This window comes from Panthera uncia, chromosome B1 (assembly GCF_023721935.1).
Source record: "Panthera uncia isolate 11264 chromosome B1, Puncia_PCG_1.0, whole genome shotgun sequence".
Taxonomy (NCBI): Eukaryota; Metazoa; Chordata; class Mammalia; order Carnivora; family Felidae; genus Panthera; species Panthera uncia.
The window spans coordinates 186,580,052-186,603,457 of NC_064811.1; the positions used below are offsets into that span (position 1 = coordinate 186,580,052).

Genomic DNA, 23,406 nt, shown 5'->3' on the forward strand with positions numbered 1-23,406 from the left:
AATTACAGATTCCTACCAAAGCTTGTTTTCTTCTCGAACTATCGTAAAATCTGTTTCTCTATCTGGGATTCTTTACATTTTGATTAAGAGCATTTTACAAGCTGTTAATAAGGCTATAGCAAATGTTTATAAATTAATGCTTTTATAAGAAGCAGCTTTCTCCAAGTCTACTATATCAAAAGGTTAGTATAACTTAAAATATTTTCAATATTCTTTATATTAACTTGAAACAAGCCAATTTAGGAAATACCAAACCACCTAACTAGACACATTACAGAAATTTATTTATCCTTTGTAATATTTGGCTTTTCTAGCAAATCATTGTCCCACAAAATACACACTCCAAGACTGAGGAAAGTCGAGTAATTAGAAGTACTTTCCTAACACTCAGGTTACTGCTTCTCACAACATATGAAGGCAACCTATTTACAGAATATGGACTTTGGTATCTAATTTTATATCCTCAATGTCGTCATTTTTAAAGATTATCTGGTAAAGTGAAAGGTGATCATTTCGAATGTGTAAGTATCCTTGTCTATTTCTAGAATAGAAAATAGAAATAACTTCTTCATCCTTAAAACGATGCTACTTATGTTCAATTTTCCCACTCCAATATAACAGGCACGTAAAAGGTCATTTCTTGATTTTTCTCAGGACATTATTACCACTACTGCTCAAAGTGCAGCAGCTACATAGAAGGCCAGAAAGAGAACAACTTGGGCCAGAGTTTGAAGAAAAATGAAAGAGAACACACAATAGAGTAATACAATCAGAATCATGTCAGGCACAGGATTCCATTTCATTACTAACAAATGTCATGCAACTGGACGAGCTCGGTAGAGCTCAGCATGGCTCTCCATTGTTCCCAGTATTCTTATAGATTTGTTAAAAAAAAAAAAAAAAAAAAAAAAAAAACCATCTAGTTCTAGATTTGCAAACTGTATTTTCTCTATCCATAAAAAGTTGCATATCAGCCATGAAAAATAACCCGGCTGTAACTTATGACGACTAGTAGTGGGAAGCCCATTTGTAGGAATTGGTTCTGACTTAGAGGGGGGGAAAAAAAACACGACTTCTTGAAAAGGTAAAATAGCTTAAAGCATTTAATATCTAAACAAATCAATCTGTTAATAGTAGTCACAAAATATGCTTAATATAGAAACCCACATTTATGTCTTTAAGAAAAAGTGTAAATTGTATTTTACCTCAAACATAAATTAACCCACTTAAAGAATCTGCAGCGGTCAAAATCATGGTGAATTTTAAACAACTTCAGAATAAAATAACCTTAAGTACTTTATACTGCTTTATATCTAAAAAATGCTTACAACTTCTCATAAAAATAGTCTGAGGCAACTATTTTTTCTTTTATTCTTTAACGAGACATGTTCGGTATCATGGGCAACATTCTTAAAACCTTAAGCTTCACAGACTTTCAAACATTCAAATACTATGGTCCCCTTTTCTTTGATGTGGAGGTGTATTCAGCTGGGGGTGGGGAAAGCGTGGTAGACAACTTAATACATTTTCACCAAATTGAAAGTAGTACAAAAGTTTTAAGATTCTACAGAACTACACATCGTACCTAACGGATCATTAAAAATAGAAGACAGTATTTTCTTCAGCAAATACAACAGCATACTGGTATGCTGTTAACGCATACTTCTTAACATGTACTGTCATTCATAAATTATTTACAACTTCTACTGTGCGAAGAGAACTAGAATGTAAATTTTCTGCAAAACTGGAAAAAAGCAATACAAAATTTGTGAAAGCCTGTGTTTCATATTATACAAAAGTAAGCCAGTTTTTCTCTTCAAATACCAGACATCATCTGCAGTGGTATTTGGGGCAAATTATAGCAATTCTTGAGGATGTTTTAATGCTGGAGGTAAGTTTACAGGCCTTGACTCTTCATCAAGGAGGACCAGGTCTTCTATTTCACTGCCTCTGTATTTCCTTTTACAGATCTTTACCACTACTTTCTTCTTGAGAAATAACTTCAGTGCTTCTCTTGATGCAACAGCTTTTGCATTCTCTTTGCTTTTTCCACAGCCGGTGCCCAAATACACAGACTTGCACCTCAATTCACAGACAATGCTTTCTTGAGAGCTTTTGTTTTGAGGCAGATCTGCCAGTTCTTTTAGCGGAACAAAAAACACATCCAGTGTGGCCTTCAGAGCCTCTATAGCCGCATTTAGGAGCTCTCCGTGATTCACGTTGGGACTAAAGCCGCCAACGGCCACCAGCTTCCACGCCACCGTTTTATACAGTCTATTGAAAAAAGGTTGTTTCTGCTTCACATCTTCATTAGTTAACTTGCAACAAGAGAATTTAACAGAACTCTCGCTGGACTGCGAAGTACTTTTGGAAGGCAACTGTGATGTGCTCGTCTGAGAACTAATCTTAGAGGCCAGCTGGGACACACCTGCTAAGGAAGGGCTTTTGGAAACTAGAGATCCACTGGTTTGGGAGCTGCTTTTGGAAGCTAACAGCGACGCGGCTACCTGCGACGTGCTTTTGGAAGTCAGCAGCGATGCAGGTGTGGATGTGCTGCTTTTGGGAGTGAGCAAGGATATGCCTGATGAGGAACTATTTTTAGAAGCAGAGGAGGAAACACTTGCCTCTGAACTAGTTTTGGAAGTTAACCCACCTGAAGCTGTCTCTGAACTAGGTTTAGAAGACAACAGTGGCAACTCTCCTTCTGGGCTTCCGGAGGAGCCCAACAAGGGCACCTCGATCTCTGAGATGCTTTGAGAAGCTGAGACTGAAGAGCCTTCCAAAGCACTCTTTTTAGGTGATCCACTCTGTTGTCTGGAATCAGCAGACTGGGTCACATGACTATTCACACTGGATTTCAACAACGAAGAAACAAACGAGGCTGAACCATGTTTATCTGGAGCTTCTGACTCAGAAGCCTTTCCAGACCCTGCCACTGTTACCTGAGAGGGAACGCCGCTACTACTTTGGCTGGAAAGAGACCGATCTCCATCACTTGTAGAGCTATTCTGACTCGAGGTGCCAGAGCTTCGAGTGGAGTTTCCGCTGCTCTCTGATTTGGTGGATGACCCTGCACATGTCGAGCTGTTTTCCTGCTGGGCTGATGCACGTTCTGTTTTGGCAGAAATTTTTGCATGATCCTGCTCAACCGTGGAATTGTTTTTCCCTTCCATGATTCGTTTTTTCGCCGGCTCTTCTACCCCTTCTAAAAAGAAGGAAAACAGGTATGTGACTAAGTCTAGCTCATACAGATCAGCTGGAAGTTTACAAGACAGATACTTGTTAAAATAAAGGCACAAGGCGAACATATTTCAAGGGCTTGCAGTTTCTTTAAAAAAGTGTGGAATAACTTCGTTAATTTCTCAAAACAGTGTCGAATAACATCATTAACTTCTACTATTAAAAAATCAACAGCACAGACAACATACGACACTTGAAAATCTAAAGCAGTCAAAGGAAACTATCAAAACCAGGGCCTAAAACACACAAACACAGGATTTAGGTTTAACATTCCAACTTGATTAATAACAGTGTATAAATTCTAGCTTGTTAAAAAAATTAGTAATAACAGTAAATCCTAATTACATCAAACTTATGTTCTAAACTCCTATGTATGTTCACATCTATGATCTGCTAACCATTGCTACTCGATATCCCTCTTTTCTTCACCTTGGCAACCAGTTCGTCTCTTGTGGTATGGATTGGAGCACCTGTCACTTTGATGCCTTCAGCCATACTAAGTATTTTATCCATAACTTTTTGTGGGTACCTGAAAAAAGAAAAAGGCACTTTTAAAAAAAGTGTTTCCCCCCCAGCTACTCCTGCTGCTGTGCAAAAACAGGCCACAGGAACGGCATTTCCTGGTCGTAATCAAGAAAGTGTACCAACCGCCAGGAACTTTCGGTTTCCTGGAACCCCAGAAACAAATGCCCCGGATCCTGGGAGGCGGGGTCCTTGCTCACCAACCCTTAAACTTCAGTGTCCATCCACGAGAGCGATGTCAACCAACGACCCTACCAGCAGCCCCCCACCCACCGCGGGGCGGGGGAGACGGCAGGCTGTTAATCACGTCGGCTTCTGGCTGAGACGCCCTTCTCCCCCTTAAAGGGCGGCCAGTCCCGCAGATTCCCGCGCTTCCCAACTTCCCCCTCCCCGCTGAGGCTCCGGGCCCCAGCCCGGGGGCGGCAGACAAAACGGGGAGAGCCGGTCGGAGACTCTTCCTCACTCACCGGCACCCGAGGAAGACGTGGTTCGCCCAGGCCATGGAAAAGGAGATGAGCTGCTGCAGCTGCCGATTGCGGGTCCCGCTCTCGGCGTCCGCAGCTTCCTCCGTATTGGCGGCGGCAGCGCCGCCAGTCGGGGCCAGGTCCCCGGCGTTGCGGAGCAGAAACTCCCGGCGGTGGCGCCAGTGTTTGTCAGTCTCGCCGTCGCAGCGCAGCGCCTCCACCCAGGCGGCCACCCGCGGGTTCTGGCTCAGGTACTCCGACACCTCCTGCGCCATGTTGGGCCTGCGGGTCGCGGAGGCCGCGAGCGGACGCTGCACCGGGAAAGAGGCGGGGTGCGCGGGGGCGAGCGGCCCTGTCACTGCGGCCTGCACCGGCGGCCCTCCGGAGAACGCCCCTCGGGAGGCCGAGACGCCAAACAACAGCGCCCGGAGCAGCCGAACCGCCCACTTCCGCCCGCCGCCGGCTCCTTCCCTTTTATAACCTCGCCGCCGCCGAGCGCCCGCGCGTCCTTCCGGCGCGAGCCGGCTCTCCCAGGACGCTTTGCGGCGCCCGAGCTGCCGCGCCGCGACCCGGCCGGGAGGCGGAGGGGCGCCCGCGGGGGCGCGGGGGGAGGCAGGGGGGCGAGCGCTCGCGCCTCCCGCCCCGCGAGGGCGGGCCGCCAGTGGCTTCCCCCGGGGCGTCCCGGTCTCCGGCGCCAACGCTTGCGTCCCGGCTCGGCTTTGTGACGCCGCGCGCGCTCCCGCCGTCTCCCTCCCTCCGGCGCGGGGCGTGGAGGCGGGGGGGAGGCCGGGCCGGGCCGGGGCAGGTCCTCGCGTGCCGCCGCGTCCTCGCAGACCCCGAGCCGCCGGTCGGGCGCGCGGGGTGCGCGTCTCCGCCCGAAGACGCTTGTTTGGAGGGGGGGCCGAGGTGAACAAAAGCCCGCCTCCATCTTTTTGATCTTGTCAGAAAACAGCTTCCAGCGCTGTTTTGAATGTAGACGAGCGAAGCATTGGGAGGCCGTCCTGGACGCGGGGCTTTTAGGAATGTGAAATAGTCACCATGTTAAATAGTAATGATGATGATAGTGAAGTCAGACGATTAATCCAGATCGCTGTCGCACGCGGAGTCCGAAACTCGCCCTTGCCCCGCAGGGTTGGGTTAGGTTTCCGCAGCGCAACCCGGGCGGTGCGGGCTTCCTCTCGCGTTGGGTTTTGGTCATAACTGTGCCGAGGACGGTCGTAGTATTTCCTTAAAGGAACAAACGAACCCCCAGCTGGACAAATAGCCAGGAGGCGGCATGGAAAAGTGCCCGTTTCTCTCTGTCGCCCCGAACCTTTCCCCTTGAGAGCCTCTTCCCCCTTGCATTTCTTTTCTACTTTATACCGTCCACACTTCGCACTTTTACTTCCGACTTGCTTATTGTTAACGCTTCCAAGTTCAGGTTTATGTGCCTTCAAGATGAATACACTTTGATAAGTGAAAATAAGTCCTATGTAATAATGATACATTACGAAGTAAAAAGAAATTTTCCTCTCACTAAATGTGGACTTTGATTGAAAAACGCTCGAATCAGAAAAACCAAGCCGAAAAAGTGACTTAAACTGGATAAGATTTTTTTTTTTTCTTAAGTTTTATTTATTTAATCTCTTCACCCAAGGTGGGGCTTGAACTCAGGACTCTGGAGATCAAGAGTTGCATGCTCTTCTGACTGAAACAGCCAGGCGCCCCTAGATAAGATTTTTTTTTTGTTTTTTTTTTAACGTTTGTATACATGCTGAAACCATCAACATCCAACTCACACGAAAAGCATACTGCCCGCTTTCCTGCGGTACCAAATGAAACCGGAAAGGCAGAGACACAAAAGGGTTTTGAAGCCTGAGATTTTGCTTCTCATTTTGCTCTTTTTCTCCTTTTCACTGCGAATTTCTGAAACTTGAGAGAGATGAAAAGCTGCAGAAATCTGGCAGTTTAAAAGACGAGAAGTTTTACCTTTTTTGCTTTCGTGAATTAGTTGGCATGGGGAAGACCGGGTAAAAGAAGCCATGATTACATACCTAGGTCATATGTGTGCATTTTAAGCCAACAATTTCCCCACTAATTTTCTTGTTGCCGTGTAGCCCTCTACCTATTGGTTTCATTGCCTTGAAGGGAGAACAAGTGCCTGAATTCCGAAATGATTTGTTTTAAGTTGTAATAAAAGCAATGTGGTCTGAAAGCCACTTTTCCAGAGCCAGGTGCTTGGCAGAAAAGCTACGTGTATTTTCCTTTTTCATTTTTAAAAAGCTGACTTTACATATAAAGATTCAGGGCACAGACCATGGACCACAAAGTTAAGAAGAATGGTATATATTTTTTAGAAAAAATAAGTCTTTTCACCACGTGGAGATCAATTCCTTTCTGGGCTGTCGGAAAGATGCAGAGAAAAAAGTTAAGAAGAGAATTCAGGAAAATCGGTGTGAGTGGAGGAGACGGTGAGGAGGGAATGTTGGCCCTGCCTGGACCTCTGGGAGAAGACAGTCCATTTGGTGCCCTGAGCCACCTTGGGTTGGCCTTTAGAAGGATAGGAATGAGCGCAGAGGGGCCCTTTTATTCTGATAACCAGTTATGCAGCTCCCTTCCTTCCCCCCCAGCACATACACATACTTGTCTCTCCCAGGTCCAGGAGGGAGGAATCCAAACAAAAAGTTCCAGAGATGGGGCGCCTAGGTGGCTTAGTCAGTTGAGCGTCCAACCTCAGCTCAGGTCACGATCTTGCAGTTCGTGAGTTCAAGCCCCGCGTCGGGGTCTGTGCTAACGGTTCAGAGCCTGGAGCCCGCTTCGGATTCTGTGTCTCCCTCTCTCTGCTCCTCCACTGCTGGCACTCTGTCTCTCTCTCTCAAAAATAAATAAGCATTACAAAAAAATGTGTGTGTGTGTGTGTGTGTGTGTGTGTGTGTGTGTGTAAAGGGCCCAGAGAGAGAAAAGCTACAGTGCCCCTCAGGCATCATGACCCAAAAGAGGCTAGAGGTTTGGATGGTCCAAGTTGCGAAGGAGGCAGCAGCTAGTTCTAAACAAGTCATCAGGCCCCTGAGATCCCGGTTGGGCCATTCAGTAGGGTGACTGCTCTCAAACTCCTTGCCAAAGACCAAGGTGCACCACTTGTATTGGGAGATCAGACAGTTCACTCCAAGTAGATCCTACAGGGAAGAAACCAAGGAAAGAAAGAAGCACAGAGACAATGCTGGATGATACCCAAGCCTCTCCCCCCACCCCCACCCCACTAGAAACCTGGTCGGCAGGGGTGGGGGGGGGGGAGAATCTTAAAAAAACAACAACTGAGAAATACCCACCACCACCCCAAAATTGAGTTTTGAGTCACAAGTGGCTGAATTCTCCTAATTTCATGAGATTAAGTTTTCCACTACAAGCAGAAGCACGTTCATTAAAACTGCTGCTACGCTGTGTCTCTGAAGAAATCCAGTAAAAACTCCGGTGGCAAGCTGGCCTTTGTGCAAGATGGCCGCCCCATGCAGCGACCTGCAAGGATGGACGAGTGCTCCTGAGGGCGACTGCGGAAACGAGCAAAGGACTAAGGAAGCGTTCGACATGAAGGTCTGCGTGTGGAGGGCAGGGGTCTGTGTCAAAAATATGCTCCAGCCAATGTCCCTGCCGAGGTTATGGCTTCACTTGAGAAACATTCCACAGTGAAGGGAAAACTTTTACCCAGAAAAGTCAAAGAAGAGAATGTTTTAGGAAGAGAGTGCTCCCCTGCATCAGTAGCTGGGGAGAAATCAAGGAAGAGGAATACTGCTGTTGAACAGTGGGATTTAGAGGCTGGGACCATTGATGAGCTTAGCAAAAGCAATTTGGGTGGAGTGATGGGGACATTGGAGTGAGTTCAGGGGTAGGGAAAGGAGACGTTTGACCGTGAAGGAGAGGAGAGCCAAGAAGCTGAGAAAGGATGTGGGGTCCAGGCAGCTTTTATTAAGATGGGAGTAGCTTGAGCATGTGCATCTGTGACTGAAAGGAGCTAATAGAGAGATACAGTATTTTTTGTTAATGTTTATTTTTGACAGAGAGAGACAGAGCATGAGCGGGGGAGGGGCAGAGAGAGAGGGAGACAGAATCATTTAACAATGCACTTTTAAATACATTTTATAATGCATTTAAATATTATACTTAATCTTTGATTTCATAGTCTCTCAATTGTAGACAATTACTCTTGAGTCCCATGTCATGTAAGAAAATTCTGGAAGAGAGACCATAGGCAGATATTTGGGCATTCACAAAGTGGCTTTGCGGTTCCTGGGTGGCTCAGTTGGTTAAGCGTCCAGCTCTCAATTTTGGCTCTGATCATGATCTCACGGTTCATAGGTGCGAGCCCTGCGTCGAGCTCCATCCTGGCAGCATTCAGCCTGCTTGGGATTCTCTCTCTCCCTTTCTCTCTGCCTTCCCCCCACTCTCTCTCTCTCTCTCTCTCTCTCTCTCAAAATAAATAAACTTAAAAAAAAAGTCTGGCTTTAAGAGAAAATGCCATCACTCATGGTAACTTGGCAGCAGGTGGAAAATTCTGAAGTGTTCCTACTTACCTGCAGGGGTGGTGCTATTTGTTTGTACATTCATCCTTAACATAAATAAGTGTCAATCAATTTGTTTGCTGCTTCGACAATTAAATAAGATTGTGAAGTTACGTCTTTCATGGGGTTAGTTTCCAAAATCAGCATGTGGATGAAAGTCAGATATCCGATTCCACTTTACCTTTTCCTGTGGTAAAGCAATTATCTCAATTTTAGAAAGACCCTTAGGCATCTGCTGATGTGAAGAAGGGGAGAATTATGGACTTTCTCTACAGGCTCATAAATTCTAGTTTGATTAATTTCCATTGCAAGTGACAAAAAAAAAAAGAAAAGAAAAGAAAAGAAAGATTTAAAATGGCTTCTGCTTAAACACAAAGGGGATTTATTGGCTGTGCTCTTGACAGACCAGGAAGTAGACCATGGGATCCAGGTACTCGAATAATACAATCAGGAAACCTGTTACTTTTCATCTCTAAACTTTGCTTTCTCTGTGTCAACTTCAATCTTGGGCAAGCTCTTCCTACATCGTGGCAAGGTGGTTTCGAGCAGCTCACAGCATGTACATCGTCTCTAGTTTAGCAAACCAAGAATATCTCTTTTTTGATAGTTCCTGACCATGTCCTGAGTTCTGCTGGTAATCCATTTATCCTTAATAAACACTCTAGACAGGGGTATGAAATATTCCAGTTGCATAGGTCTAAGTCATGTGTCCACCTTGAGAATAATAAAACATTTGAGTAGGGTCAATATCATGCAAAGGAAATAAACTAAATGCATCAAAGAATTTACACTCAAAGAAATGGAGATAACAGTCATATGACAAGGATCACGAAATACCAGAAAATATCTTTAAAGGATGGTAGTAAGCAGTTTCAAAGGACACAAGACAATTTTCCTATGTGAGATCTTATTATCAGGATGATGTCTTTCCTCCACATCACAGCCAAAGTGATAAAATCATTTTACAGCAATTCTTGTATTTCTTTATATAGTGTTATATAGAGTCTTCCTAAAAACAGTTTCATCCTTAGTCTTCATGGTTCTCCTAATGCTAATCAGACAAGGTATTTTTATGTGTGATTTCCCATCCCTTTGTGAAATTCTTTACCTGTGACTTATCCCACAAAGAAGGAGATTTAACTCTAGAACCGAGAAACAGAGATCAGAGAATAGTGTTTGGAGAAGTACAGTTCAATTTCCCATAAAATAATAAACTTGATCTCAACTCTTCAGAATCACGGAAAGTTAGAGCTAGAAGGAGACCTTAAGATTGTATTTATTTTGCAGATGAAGAAACTGAGGGTCAGAGTGGTCAAGTGATTGCCCAAGATCAAACGATCAATGAATGGAAGGATAAAAATGAGACACCAAGGAACATAGTCTGTTGACTTCTGGTCTAGGACTCGGGTCTCCGGTCACATTTTGTTTCTTGGTGAAGCTTAATCAATCAGCAATTTTGATGAACTCACGAGGTGGAGTGGCTGCAAAAGTGAGCTGAAACTTGTTAAATCCGGGCACCGAGATTATGGCAGCAATCCACTTAGTTATTGGGCAATTTGGTAACTAGGAGCAGGAAGGATATGAACTTTGTGCTTCTTTGTACCCAGGGCTGCGGTACATGAATGTGTGATTGCCTTGAAGCTACAAACACCAGGGGCAGTAGAAAGGAACGTTTCTGGAGAGATCCATGAAGCCAAGCCAGGGGAGAGGATGTAGCCTAACCAGGGGTTCAGAATATTGATTTAGGAGTCAGACATTCCTGGGTTGGAATTCTGTCTCCATTATGTATCTCGTGTGGCCTTGGGCAAATTATTTCACTTCTCTTGGTGTCTGGCTGGTTCATGCAGTAAAGCTTGCAACTATCTCGGGGTCAGAAGTTCAAGCCCCACACTGCGTGTAGGGTTTACTTTAGAAAGTTATTTAACTTCTCTAAATCTTTGTTTCCTTCACCACGACGTGGGGGTACCTGCACCTAGAATTGTAAGGAATAAATGAGACCACATATATAAAGAGAAGAGGTCAGACCTGGTACATAGTTTACACTCAATAAATGCACTTTCGAAACATGTTTTGAAGTTTTATTTGGTCACGAGGCAATTGTAATCATTGGTTTTTTGGTTTATGCAAATAACACCGTTGCAGATGAACCGAGTTCAGTAGGTACAAACCTCAGTCCACAAACTCAAGGCGCACAAAGAAATGTAACTATTTTTCTATGATCGAATTCATTTTGTGTTTTAAGGTCCCGTGTCACCAACTGACGCGAACTAAATTTCAGTCCAGTCAGGATTCTGAGTACCCCTTCCAGGGAACTTACCTGGTGTGGAGGGACAGGGGCTGAAGGTGGGGGTCAAGGTGAGGAGTTCCCTGGGGTCAGTTTTTTGTCCCTGTAGGTCCATGTGGGCCACTGCTTCACCCTTCTCACCCTGTGGCAGAGTCGGAGGGCTCTCCTTGCTGTACTCACACCTGGTTCAGGCATGGGGAATGTCCCATTGCTTAGGGTACCATGTTCTCTGTGACGCTGTCTCAGGTCCGCTGGCCCAGACACAGTGGGCTCGTCCATGCGTTCTGAGAGGAGGGGTGCCCTGGATGTCTTCTGGCTTCCCTGGGCCATTTTGCTCAAGGACCCCCAAGCCTCCTGCGTTTTTCAGCATCTGCTCCCTAGTCTCCTTTCGTCTGCAGTTCAGCCCAGGGGGGGCCCGGGGGCAGGACGTGGGGTTTCTTTGGGGAAACACGCCAGGAGTCCCATTCCCTTGGTTCCGACCCTCCCTTCAAGTTCCCCTTTCCTGTACAGAATTTCTTACCTGGATCAGAGGTAGCCTGGCTCCTTATCTAATATTCTTCTAACCTTATTGCTATTATCCTCTACCCGGACTGTTGATCTATAAAAGTCAAGACTTTGCTTCTTTGCCTTCTATATTCTGCTGCATCTTGCAAAAGGCAGTGGCCACAGAACAGCTCACATCGCAAGTACTAGCTAGAAGGTTATAAACGTTAGAGCCACTTCTAGAATTCCCAAGGAAGATGAGCCATATCTACCAAAGCCCCCTCCTATTTTCATACCAGAGACTAATATTAATTTTTATGAAGCAATTTCCTTTTTTAATTTTTAAATGTTTTATTTATGAGAGAGAGAGAGAGAGAGAGAGAGAATCCGAAGCAGTCTCCAGGCTCTGAGCTGCCAGCAGAGCTCGATGCGGGGCTTGAACCCGTGAACCACAAGATCATGACCTGAGCTGAAGTCGGACGCTTAACCGACTGAGCCACCCAAATGCCCCGAAGCAGTTTCTTTAACACCAACGGAAGGAGAGGTTGGTGGAAAACTTGCAAGCTGGTAAGGAATATCTGGGTCGATGGAGCCATTCTTTCGTTTTAGCAAGTACCTATGAATTCCCACCAAGGGTCGCCCCGAACGCCAGTGTTAGAAAATCTAATGGGGGAATAAGAAACCAGAGGGGCAGAAAAAAGTCCAGCCAGTGATCTCCGCGGAAAGAACGCACTGAAAACCTTTGATGGGGTACCAAAGGCAACACTTCAAAATCCCACCTCCTTCTCTTCTTCCCCTGCTACGCAACTGTTGGGTGAATAAGGGTGAGTTTTTAAAAACCTCAATTAATTTTAAGGAAGGAAACAAAGTAAGTGTTTTTCTTCTCACCAGGGAAGGCAATTTTGATGTTAAACACCTCATTGATAGTGGTAATACTATGCAGTTAATTTTAAAGATGGGAACAAAAGAAGTGTTTTCATTCTCACTAGGGAAGGCAGTTTTAAACACCTCATTGAGGGTAGTGCCGCCACGCTCATTTGGGACTAGATAATAGCTCCTCTTGACAAGATGCCGAAAACACAGGGTGAAACCCACCAGCACCGAGACGCGTTTTCACCCCCACCTACTAGCAAAGGCACATTTTCTCTATTTCTTGAAAGGAGCGTTAGTCTGCAGTGCAATCCAATTATTTTTACAATGCCAAGTCCATGGAAATGAATTCAGGAGCTTACCCCATTGATTTCAGTGGGGCTTGGTGTGGTAAAATTGATTCCACAGGGCTTTGACAGAGTGAACGGAGGGGGGGGGGGCGTTTTTATTCACATTTATTTATTTTTCCAAGCTAGAGCTTCAGAGGATCAGAATGCTCGTTTTATCGCTGCCGTACGAAATTAGAACTAGTAAATAGGAAGGGAAAAGCACAGAGTTACATTACATCCGTGGGCATGAATCTGTTCGTTACTGGGGGGGGGGGGGGGGAATCTGATCGCGCTTTTCAGTGAACATGGAAATGGAATGAGACACAAGTTGGAGGCTTCGGCGAAGAATTACAATAGGAGCTTGAAGTCCTGGGACCATCCTGTTGCCCAAGGTGGACACACTGTCATTGCCTCAGTGGCCCTGGGTCGTGGGATTCTGGATCTAGTGTTACTTTTGGTTGTCCTGAAAGACAGAGACCATAATCTTCCAGCTGTTGGTTCGGAGAGAGGGGATGTAATATAGTCACTTAAAAAAAAAACATTGGAGAAGTGCTTGGCTGGCTCAGTCGGCAGAGCACGTGACTCTTGATCTCGGGGCTCATGAGTTTGAGCCCCACCTTGGCCGAAGAGCTGACTTTAAAAAAAAAAAAATTAAATTAAAAAAATTAGGGAATTATTTCAATTCTAAATGATATCAATTCTCTTATGACATCATAGATACGTGGAATTCTATTCCTGGCAGGCAGGCTCCTTGGGGATGGAAAAGCGAGGCTGCTTCCTCATTTCTAGGAAATTTAGGGCCGATCGGAAAACTGAGGCTTGGACAGACCCACGAGCGGTGCCTGACACTTGATTTCCAGGCCAGCATTCTGTCCACCAGACCCGGTTTCGAGAAAAGAGGTTAGCATCTAGCCCCTTGGATTCCCCGAGCCAGACACAAACTCCTGGTGCAAGTTGATTTATAGTTAACCTCATCTGGGGGATTCACGGTGCCCGAAAAGGCAAGGAGAAAATGGAGTACAAACACGCACGCACCACAATGCAGGGAGCCTCGGTAACCACAGAGCATACAGTCCTTATGAGGCGACAGCGGTCGCCTGGTGTGTAATTAATTCCCTTCCCTGGGCCTGCCTGCACAGTCTGGCGCGGAGAACCCCCACTGTCCTGAGATTCCAAAATAGAGCCCCCCATGAGCCCAGTGGGGACAGTGGAGGGTTGCCTGGGAACTCTGTCGCGTCGTCTCCTCCCGATGGGGGACTTTTACATTTAGAAACCTAACTGCATTCTTACCAAGGCGTCCTTGAGCGTTTCTGTCAGTGAGAAGTAGGTTTTGACTCTCTTAAGGGGAATTTGTACAACGGAAACACGGTAGAGCGATCAGATCATGTTGGCCAGGTGCTCTGGCGTTGAAGGCTTCAAAAAATAAAAGCGCTCTCGAAACATAAAAGATAGGATTCTATTTATTTGATTCCAGGATAATACAGAGGATATCACGTTGGCTTTTACCATATTAGGTCGCTTTTCTCCCGGTACATGGCTCTCTCCTGACACAGCTGAGAACGAGCTTTGGTAACCTCAGATGTTAATATAATTTTTCTGTGAAGTCTTATCACATGACCGCCTGGAAGAATCCACTCTGGGACATTTCCCTCCGGTTCGCAAGGGATTTTCATCCCTTCTGGTGCCTGTCTGGCCCTCAAAGATCCCAGGAAGTTGCTGCCGGCCCCAGGCTTTAATTCGATATTAGCTTCAGTCTGCTGAACACTCCACTTTTGTGCCCCCTTTGAAGACGTGTGAATTCCCACCCCACAGCCCAGCTCTGCCGGTGCAGAAAGGCCTCCAAGTCAGAGGCATCTTACCTCTTCTGCTGCACGTGGAAACCCAGGGGCAGGCTTCACTCCCAAAGAGAAGCACCAGAGAGAAGCAGGCTTCCTCCTGGCCTACGGGCATTCTTGTATGGCAATGGGCTACCAGTATCCTTTCAGGTGTCGCCGAGACGGTCATCTTGGGGCTGTTGTGACGGGGGGCACAAGGGAAGGCTTTAATGGAAAGGGACTCCTCCTTCTCCTCCTCCTTCTCCTCCGTCTTCTTGTTTTTGCTGTAGGTGGAAATTAGAGCCGACATTTGCTATGGGTGGGAAATAGGGTTAGCAGTAGGAGTATAATTACAGAATCTTTTAATCCATACTATTGAAAAGAGTGATGCAGTTGTTTATGTGTTGATAAGGAAGGATGTCTGTGAAAAAAATCAAGCTGCAAAATCAAAGGCATGGCATGATTCCATTTTTGTAAAAACACTAAAAACATGTCTTCCCAGGAGTAGTATGAACAATGGATATGGAAAGGCAGTTTATAGAAGAGGGAGAGAAAATGGCCGGCAAATATGTAGTCACGTAAAAACAAATGAAAACACCAGTGGATGGATTCTTCTGCCCCCAGATCACCACTCTTTAGAAGTTTTTCCCACATCCATGGTAGTGAGTAGGGAAAGGGATTCTCTCATACGCCCTTGGAGGGATTCAATTACTAAAACCCTTCTGAAAAGTATTTGTCGGTTTTTATTAAAAGTGTTTAAGTGCACGTACTTCCCAATACATCGCTTTTACTCCTAGAAACTTATCTGATGGAAAAAAAAGCTAGTCGCTTCCTAATAACCAATCACCCTGTCTTCCCCGGTTACGGACGCTGAGCTGGGCACGTGGCCCCGGGAATCATGGCTACACGTCCCTTCTTCCTTGGTGTGAGCTGTGGCTGTGCACTCCAGTTCTAGGCGATAATGTGGGTGCAGAAGCAGCCGTTTCTAGAAAGTTTCCTCCAAGGGAGGAACAATACTCCTGAGGCTCTGCTTTTTTCTTCTCCCCTGGAATGTCGACTGCTGGTTGGAGTTCTGGCAATAAGCTTGGATTTTGAGGTGTCCGTGGGAATGCGATCAGAGCCAGCAAGGTAGAAGGAAGACTGGGCCCCTGCTCCAGGGACCCCCATAGCAGCCTGGCCACTGACAGCCTTCTTGGACATAAGAGAGAGAACTAAATCTCTTTCCTGGTTCAGTCACAATCTTGGGGGTTTTATTTTATTCTCCAAACTCAATCCTAACTAATTCCAATGCATACAGATATATCTGTAGGGATGTTTACTGAAGCATTGTTTAGAATACTAAGAAATAATAATCTGGCTGTGGATAAAGCAATGGGTGAGCGTATTATACAGTCCACTTGTTTATTCATTCAGCAGATACTTTTGAGCATCTACTTGGTATCTGACACAATTGCAGTCACTAGTCTCATAGCCATGGACAAGAGAGGCACCTGAGTGGCTCAGTCGGGTAAGGGTCTGAGTCTTGACTTCAGCTCAGGTCATGATCTCACAGTTTGTGAGTTCGAGCCCCACGTCGGGCTCTGTGCTGACAGCACGGAGCCTTCTTGGGATTCTCTCTCTCTCTCTCTCTCTCTCTCTCTTTCTCCCTCTGCCCTTCCCCCACTCATGCTGTCACTCTCTTTCTCTCAAAATAAATAAACATCAAAATATATATACCTATGTAGAGTGTGATCTCATTTTATCTTTAAAAATCTATAAATGCACATGTCTTTGTTTATGGTTCCAAAAAAATGAAAATTCATGCACAGACATACAAAAATCGCTGACAGTAATTACATCAAAGAGGTAAGGAGGTGCATTCCAGCTACTGGAGGTTGGGAGGCAAGGAACTATTCATTTTTCTTCGGGCATTTCGATCTTAATGGAATGTTACAAGGAGCATGTGTTACTTTTGTAAGAAAAAATATGGATGTATATTTTTCATTCCATTAGTCTACCTGCTTCTCACTTCCTTCCTCTGGTCACATCTGAACTCTGCATGTCTGGAGCATCTTGGAATTCTGCCAGGCAGCCCAGCTGTCACCTGGGCGACAACATCTCCGAAGGGCAGCTCTCCCCACGCTGCGTCATACCCTCTCCACCTTCTATAAACCTGTTGAAGTCTCTAGTCTGCTGAATGTTCCCTTCTATACCTTTGACATTGTCAAATTAGCGCTTTTTCATTGCTCGTAAGAATTTTAATGGCATCATCGGGAGGAAAAGAGTATAGAATCACGGAAGCTTGGACATCTCGTTGGGCAGGCAGTCTCTGAATAAGTGCCGAGAATCCAGTCTCTTGTCAAACATCTGTGAGCGTAAGTAGATGTGGGGTAGCACGAGGCCCCTGCCCTTGATGGAGACCCTCTCACCAAGGCGGGTCACACCCCTGGAAAACAGTGAATCTTCACTTGTAGGGGCCACAATGGTCCGTCCAGCAGGCTGAACGCAAACGGAACACTGGGAGCCTGTCTGCCTGGCAAATGGCACCTAGAGACTTAGTCTGTTCCAGCTGCTGTAACAAAAATACCACAGGCTGGCCTGCTTAAGCAGCAAAGGTTTATTTCTGCCAGTTCTGGAGGCTGGGAAGTCCAAGAGCAAGGCACTGGCAGATTCAACATCTGGTGAGGACCCTCTTCTTGGTTCATGGATGGCCGTCTTCTGGCCGTGACTCACATGGTGGAAAAGGTGAGGGGTCTCTCCAGGGTCTCTCTCTCTCTCTCTTTTTTGAAAAGATTTTATTTTTAAGTAATCTCTACACCCAAAACGGGGCTCAGACTCATAACTCTGAGATCAAGAGTCGTGTGCTCTATTGACTGAGCCAGCCAGGCGCCCCCAAATACCATCACATTAACGATTCGGTTTTAACACATGAACTTGGGGGTGACGCAACCATTCAATCCATAGCTCATAGTAGGCAAGCGGTTGGTAGGGAAAGGGAGGGGGCTTCCAATACAACTAACGTCCCCATCAGATCATGAGGCAGACCTGGGGAGTCCAGGCAAACGGTTTGCCTATATGAGAGAAGTCTGCCCAAGTTCAGGGACAAGCAACCAGTCCTAGGTAGGCATTACCGATTCACCAATGTTTACTGAGCACCTTCCCTAAGCCTCAGGGCAAGGCAGAGGCAGGCCAGGCCTCTTCCTGGTGATGAACTCCATCACAGGCTCCTCCCTGGTGAGGGGCCGAGGGGGGCTCGAACACACGCAGGATTCTAGGGACCAGCAGTGAAGTGACAGCCATGCCTCTCACCAGTTGTGTGACCTTCGGCCGGCCACCGAACCTCTCTGAGTCTCATCTTGCGTGCTTCTAAAATAAAAACAAAAAGCCCAGCTTGTGGGGTTGTTGAGTATTGATGAAGTAATGCTATGCACTGAGCAAAGGCTCAGTCCCCTCAGGGAAGCTTGCCTGCAGGCGGCCCTGGGGCAGGGGAAGTGGGCTGGCTCTCCTGTTGACCCGAATAGCAGGCTGATTCACATCCTGGTTCTGAGACCGTCAGAGATTTGAATGGCTCCAACTACCTCGGCCTTGACCCAGTGCGAGGGCAGTCTGCAGGTTTGATTTAGAATGTTGCAAAGAGGGGGAAAGAGGTATTTGAAACTCTCGGAAACCGATCATTTTAACCCACCCACATATGTGGAGTGGGAGCCGAACACTCTCCGTGGCTCCCGGGTCCTTCCTACCTTGGCGAGTTTCTGCGCAGTGCTGAAGAAAATGCTCGGGGGGCCTTTCACGGGTGAATAGTTGATAAGTAATAGTACTATGTTTATCTGGCCCCTCTGATCTCAGGACTTCAAAGAATGCTAGACAGATACCTCGCAGCAGATAAGAGTTTCTTCTATCTTCTAGATGGGAAGTTGGAGGCTCAGTCAACAGGCAGCGATGGAACCAAGAATATAATCTAGGTCAAGTGCTTCAGAGCTGAGAGCGGACGTCCACAGATGCATTAATGCAGTGGTTTTCAAACTCGAGTATGCGTAAAAAAATCACACGAGAAAATTTCTCCTAATGCACATTGCTGGACCCTACTCCAAGAGATTCTTCTTCTTCTTCTTTTTAATGTTTGTTATTTTTGATAGAGAAAGAGAGAGCGAGGGAGGGCAGACCCAGAATCTGAAGCAGGCCCAAGCTCTGGGCTGTCAGCACAGAGCCCTAGTGGGGCCCAAACTCACAAACGGCGAGATCAGGACCTGAGCCGAAGTCGGACGCTTTAACCGACCGAGCCACCCAGGCATCACCTGATTTAGAAAATCTGGACTTGGGCTCTGGATTCTGAATTTCAAAGTAGGCTTTCAGGTGGTGCATTTATCACACTTTGAGAAATAGCAGTCTAGTGGAGAGTCAAAAGAAAGTGGGCCTTTCTGTTTGGGGCTTGGCTCCTGAGTGGCCAAGAGGGATGGCTCGAGGCATTTCTTCCAGGGACAAAGTTGACATAATTGATACCACAAACTTTTGTCTTCCAGTGGGGAAAGAAAGGCATGAGAGAACACAAACTCAAGTGCCCCAGGATAACTCTGGCCCCACTCAATCGAGGCAACACTGTATCTCCTTTTGTTCTGGGTAAAGGGTGAACCACTGTGACCTTTTTTCTCCTGGGGGAGGCTTCCCTGAAGCGCCGCACTGTGACCTTCTTTCTCCTGGGGGAGGCTTCCCTAAAGCGCCGCTCTCTGTCCTTCCTTGTCCTTTCTCCCCAAGGCCCTCCGGCCGGTTCCCTCTCAAGGTCAAGGATGGAAGAATGTCCCCATGGCTGCCTCTAGCCAGAGAGGGCACGTGGAGAGCACTGCAGAACCGGGTGCATGTGGCCGGGCTAGGGGCCCTTTTGCACAGTTTTCACTTGTGCCGAATATGCTTTGGCTCATATTTTATTTAGAATGTGCCTCTAGTGTAAACGATAACTGATCTTTTGTGTGTGGGTGTGTGGCAAGATATTCGTCAGCTGTTGGTTACCAGGGTTATGTCAACTTCAAGAAATGAACTGGAAACTTTCCACCTTTTCCTATGAGCTGAAACAATCCTAAAGCACGGACTCTTAGCAATGCGCACTTAAGCTGGCCTCGGTGAGTTTGTGCAAAAACAGTACACAAAAGGAGCTGGGAGTGGTCGCTGGGGCTGGCAGCCAGAGCGTTCGGCTTCCAGACGTTTGCTGGATGAAACAGATTGTGTCTCTCCCTCCCCAGCTGGCTTAGAGGCTACACTCCACTGACCTCACAGCTCGCGTGTCAGAATTTTGTGGAATCCTCCAGTAGAAGTCCGGGCTGACTCCCCACGCTGTCTCATCCAGAGCTAAGCTCTGAAACGTGGGGGAGCCCCGAGGGGCTGCAAAGACCAGGCCCCGCCGTCCTGTGAATTGTTTCACTTGCTGAGACTGAGGGGGGCCAGTGAGAAGGATTCAGACGCAGCGGCATCTGTGTGCAGGGAAAGCAAGTTTCCATCTGTGTGCAGAAGAGCGGTTTCACCGTTGGCTTGAAAATAATGTGTGCATGGGGCGCCTGGGTGGCTCAGTCGGTTAAGCGTCCGACTTCAGCCCGGGTCACCATCTCACGGTCCGTGGGTTCGAGCCCCGCGTCGGGCTCTGGGCTGATGGCTCAGAGCCTGGAGCATGCTTCCGATTCTGTGTCTCCCTCTCTCTCTGCCCCTCCCCCGTTCATGCTCTGTCTCTCTCTGTCTCAAAAATAAATAAACGTTAAAAAAAAAATTAAAAAAAAAAAAAAGAAAATAATGTGTGCAGCCGGTCTTGAAAAAGAAGAAGAAGAAGAAGGCTATAAGACACAAGGAGATCAGAGTGTGAATCTAGTTTTCTTTATCTTTGCAGAAGAGGATTCATTTGAAAGGTTTTATCACCAGCAGGTTGCTGCAGTCTGTGGCTCCATCTTGAATGAAAGTCATAAAAACCTCTTCCGATTTTATAGTGGCGTCTGTGCCTGTCGGGTAGACTGGATATCCTGGGCTGGGGGCGATGAGAAGGAATGGGGAAAAGTCTAAGAGCCCCGATATAATATATATTTATATAGGATACATGTTTGTATACAATATATATTTATTTTTAAAATTAAAAAAAATGTTATTTAAAAAAATTTTAAGTTTATTTATTTATTTTGAGGGAAAGAAAGAGAGCGAGAGAGCACGAACTGGGGAGAAAGAGAGAACAAGCAGGGGAAAGGCAGAGAGAGAGAGAGAATCCCAAGCAGGCTCTGCACTGTGAGTGCAGAGCTGACCTCGGGGGTTGAACTCACCACGAATCATGAGATCATGACCTGAGCTGAAATCAAGCATCGGATGCTTAACCAACTGAATCACCCAGGTGCCCCTAGTATATATTTATAACATGAAAAATACATGAGAAAGAGAGAAAGTGCCATTTCACTTAACAGACAATGTTCGTTTCAATATATGGACAATTTTAACTAAATATGACATGAAGATTTTTTCCTTCTAAATTTCACCTCAGGGCTTATGAATTAAATCCCATTCTGACATGGCTTTAAATGGCCAGATGAAGACTTAAAATCCAATGATAATGTGGCTGGAATAGTAATTGACATAGAAATAATTGCTTTCCGACAGGTAGTCCCAACGTTTCGTGATTAGACCTACAAATTCAATGTCAGCAAGCCATCCGTAGGCCCCTTCCCTGGCTCTTACTGAAGAAGGACCTATTTCTCTGAGATTCCACTTTCTCTGAAGCTTACAGATGCTAACAGTAAAGGAAACTGGGAAAGAAGGGGCCAGAAGGGTAGGAAGAAAAGTAGGCAAATGTGGTAACCTAGAAGCCATGGGCAGAATGGTTTTCAAGGAAGAGAGATAAATTCCTGGACCTAATGCAGATCGTGGACCAGGGATGAGGAGCTTGAGGATTGGCCATTGACTTCAACAACACAGAGGTCACGATGGACCCCAAGTGGGCTGAAGTTTCAAAATAGGAGGAAATCATGGCCTAGAAAAATGACACGTGGACGGAAGAGTGCCGAGGCCTCCCTGAGCAGGACAGTGAGTGGCCCCACAGAGGATGCCCAGCCGGAGAAATGGCTAAGTCACACAGTGGTGAGGCACTGGACCTTCCAGAACCTTCTATCTGGCCCAGGCCCCCACGATGACCCCTGAACGCACATGAGAGCCCCCCGACTTAGCTCCCTTGACTGCAATAAGGAAAGCCAAACAATACAGCTGCCCCTATTTTACCAAGTCAGAGTGGGATCCAGGCCAGATGTGGTCAAAGAGTCATGAATGAGGCCTGACTAATCACGTCAGGAAGTGACGGAAACGGGAGGAAAGCCAGCTTTGTGTAGTGATGACGCTTAACAGTGGTTGTCTAAGGGCGGCCAAGGGAGGTGGCCTCCTCAAACCACAGGCAGTGGGTAAGCTGGTCCCTTGGACTCCTGAGGCGCAGACGCTGGGTGTAACGCATCTGTTAGCAATATCCCTACGTCATAGACCTTTGACTGAGGTGGTTAATCTTGTTGGTAAACATTTTTCTTCACAACGAATGTACAAAATTCAGAATTTGTTCCGGTTCCGGGCACTGACTTCAACTATGAGCTGGATCACCCAAGGAACCAAGAAATCTTCCAAATAAGCCATCTTGGGAAGGATCTCCCAGATCTCTGCTTTAGGGCACCAAGGACGAAGGTTCTAGACCGATTCTTGAACCTTGGGTATTAAAAAAAATATTCATCAGAGTCTAGATAATTGTAACCAGACTAACTGTAGCCTCTCCATCTTTATTTTTGGGCTGTGTTGACCAAGTTTTAGGCTCTGTCCAATGGCATTTATTGAACAACTACTTTGGGCCAAGTCGCATCTCAGGGCTGGGAAGGCCACAGGAGTCAACAACAACAACGCCGTCCTAGTCGTGAGGGGAGGCAAAGCAACCCAGCCCTTCACAGCACAATTAGAGGCGCCAGCACGCCCTGCAATAAAACCACCCAAGAGTTATTCTGGCTTACCAGCCTATTAACTTTACCACTTCCTTAATACAAAGAGAATCTTATTACCAATCTACCCAGCAGGTTAAATTAATATTTGCAAGAATCACGGAGGCTGAGAAGCCTGGCGAAATTTCTAGATGCGTCTCGTCAGTGCTGGGTCTTTTCCTAGTCATCTCGTGGTCTCTCAGTTGTGACCAAAAACACTTAGCGCATTCTTCTTTTTTTAATAGATTTGGTGGAATTTTCTCCTGAAGAATGCCAATGCACAAAGCCTTAAAACCAGCCAAGAAGAGACATAGTGCTGCCTGCATTTCTACTGGTGAGCCCCGGCTACTGCAGCCAGAATGGCTTGGTGAGAGCCCCTCGGTCCTCTCCCGGGCCCGGCCCCTCTGCCTGGAAGCACAGATGGCTTTTCTCGGCCGGCTGACGTGCCCTTACCCTCCTTCGCGCATTCCTGGGGCTACCGTCTTCTGGAAGCCTCGGCGGACAGCTGGTCTCCCTCGTCAGGTGCTCTCCTGGGCTGGGGACACTCTCCCCTTCCGTCCTGTCCACACCCCACTGCCAGGCTGGGGAAAAGCGTCTTCGGAAGTGGCGGGATGGAAGCGGCCTGGGCCGCCCAGTCACCTGGCATTGCGGAGACCGGGCTCCAGCGACACGAGGGCAGGGTCAAGTTCCGTGTCCTCTTGGCTGTGTGAACTGGGGCACAAAGCTGACACACACCCCGTGGCCTCAGTCTCCTCATCTGTAAGAATGAAAAGTCCTGCCTGTGCAGAGACTGGGAAGATAGCACGACTAGCACTGCACCTGCATGAAAGTGCTCTTTCCTTGTGCTCGGTGCCCCTTACATTTCTGCTGGAGGGGCTCTGGGGAAGGAGCTGGCCACTGGCAGGTGGCAGAGAGAGAG

At 46.7% G+C, this 23,406-nt stretch overlaps 1 protein-coding gene across 3 annotated transcripts; it reads right to left on the minus strand.

The window, feature by feature from the left end:
- Window positions 1–1,343: 1,343 nt before the first annotated feature.
- CDKN2AIP (CDKN2A interacting protein) lies at window positions 1,344–4,844 on the minus strand. 3 transcript variants are annotated; one of them, XM_049631783.1, is made up of 3 exons: window positions 4,230–4,840; window positions 3,639–3,769; window positions 1,344–3,205 (listed from the first exon to the last, which is right to left on the minus strand). In XM_049631783.1, exons 1-3 carry the CDS (start codon window positions 4,499–4,501, stop codon window positions 1,857–1,859), a joined length of 1,752 nt encoding a protein of 583 aa, XP_049487740.1. In that variant the 5' UTR covers window positions 4,502–4,840; the 3' UTR covers window positions 1,344–1,856. The 3 variants fall into 3 exon arrangements, with proteins under 3 accessions (XP_049487740.1, XP_049487741.1, XP_049487742.1); XM_049631785.1 differs by having other exon boundaries at window positions 3,112–3,205; window positions 3,670–3,769; window positions 4,230–4,844; XM_049631784.1 differs by lacking the exon at window positions 4,230–4,840 and having other exon boundaries at window positions 3,670–3,759.
- Window positions 4,845–23,406: the final 18,562 nt, after the last annotated feature.

Coding starts and splice junctions, on each gene's coding strand:
- CDKN2AIP (XM_049631783.1), bottom strand. CDS start 4,501: ATGGCGCAGGAGGTGTCGGAGTACCTGAGCCAGAACCCGCGGGTGGCC. Junction 3,770..4,229: donor CACGTCTTCCTCGGGTGCCG/GTGAGTGAGGAA, acceptor TTCTTTTTTCAG/GTACCCACAAAAAGTTATGG. Junction 3,206..3,638: donor AGGGATATCGAGTAGCAATG/GTTAGCAGATCA, acceptor CCTTCTTTTTAG/AAGGGGTAGAAGAGCCGGCG.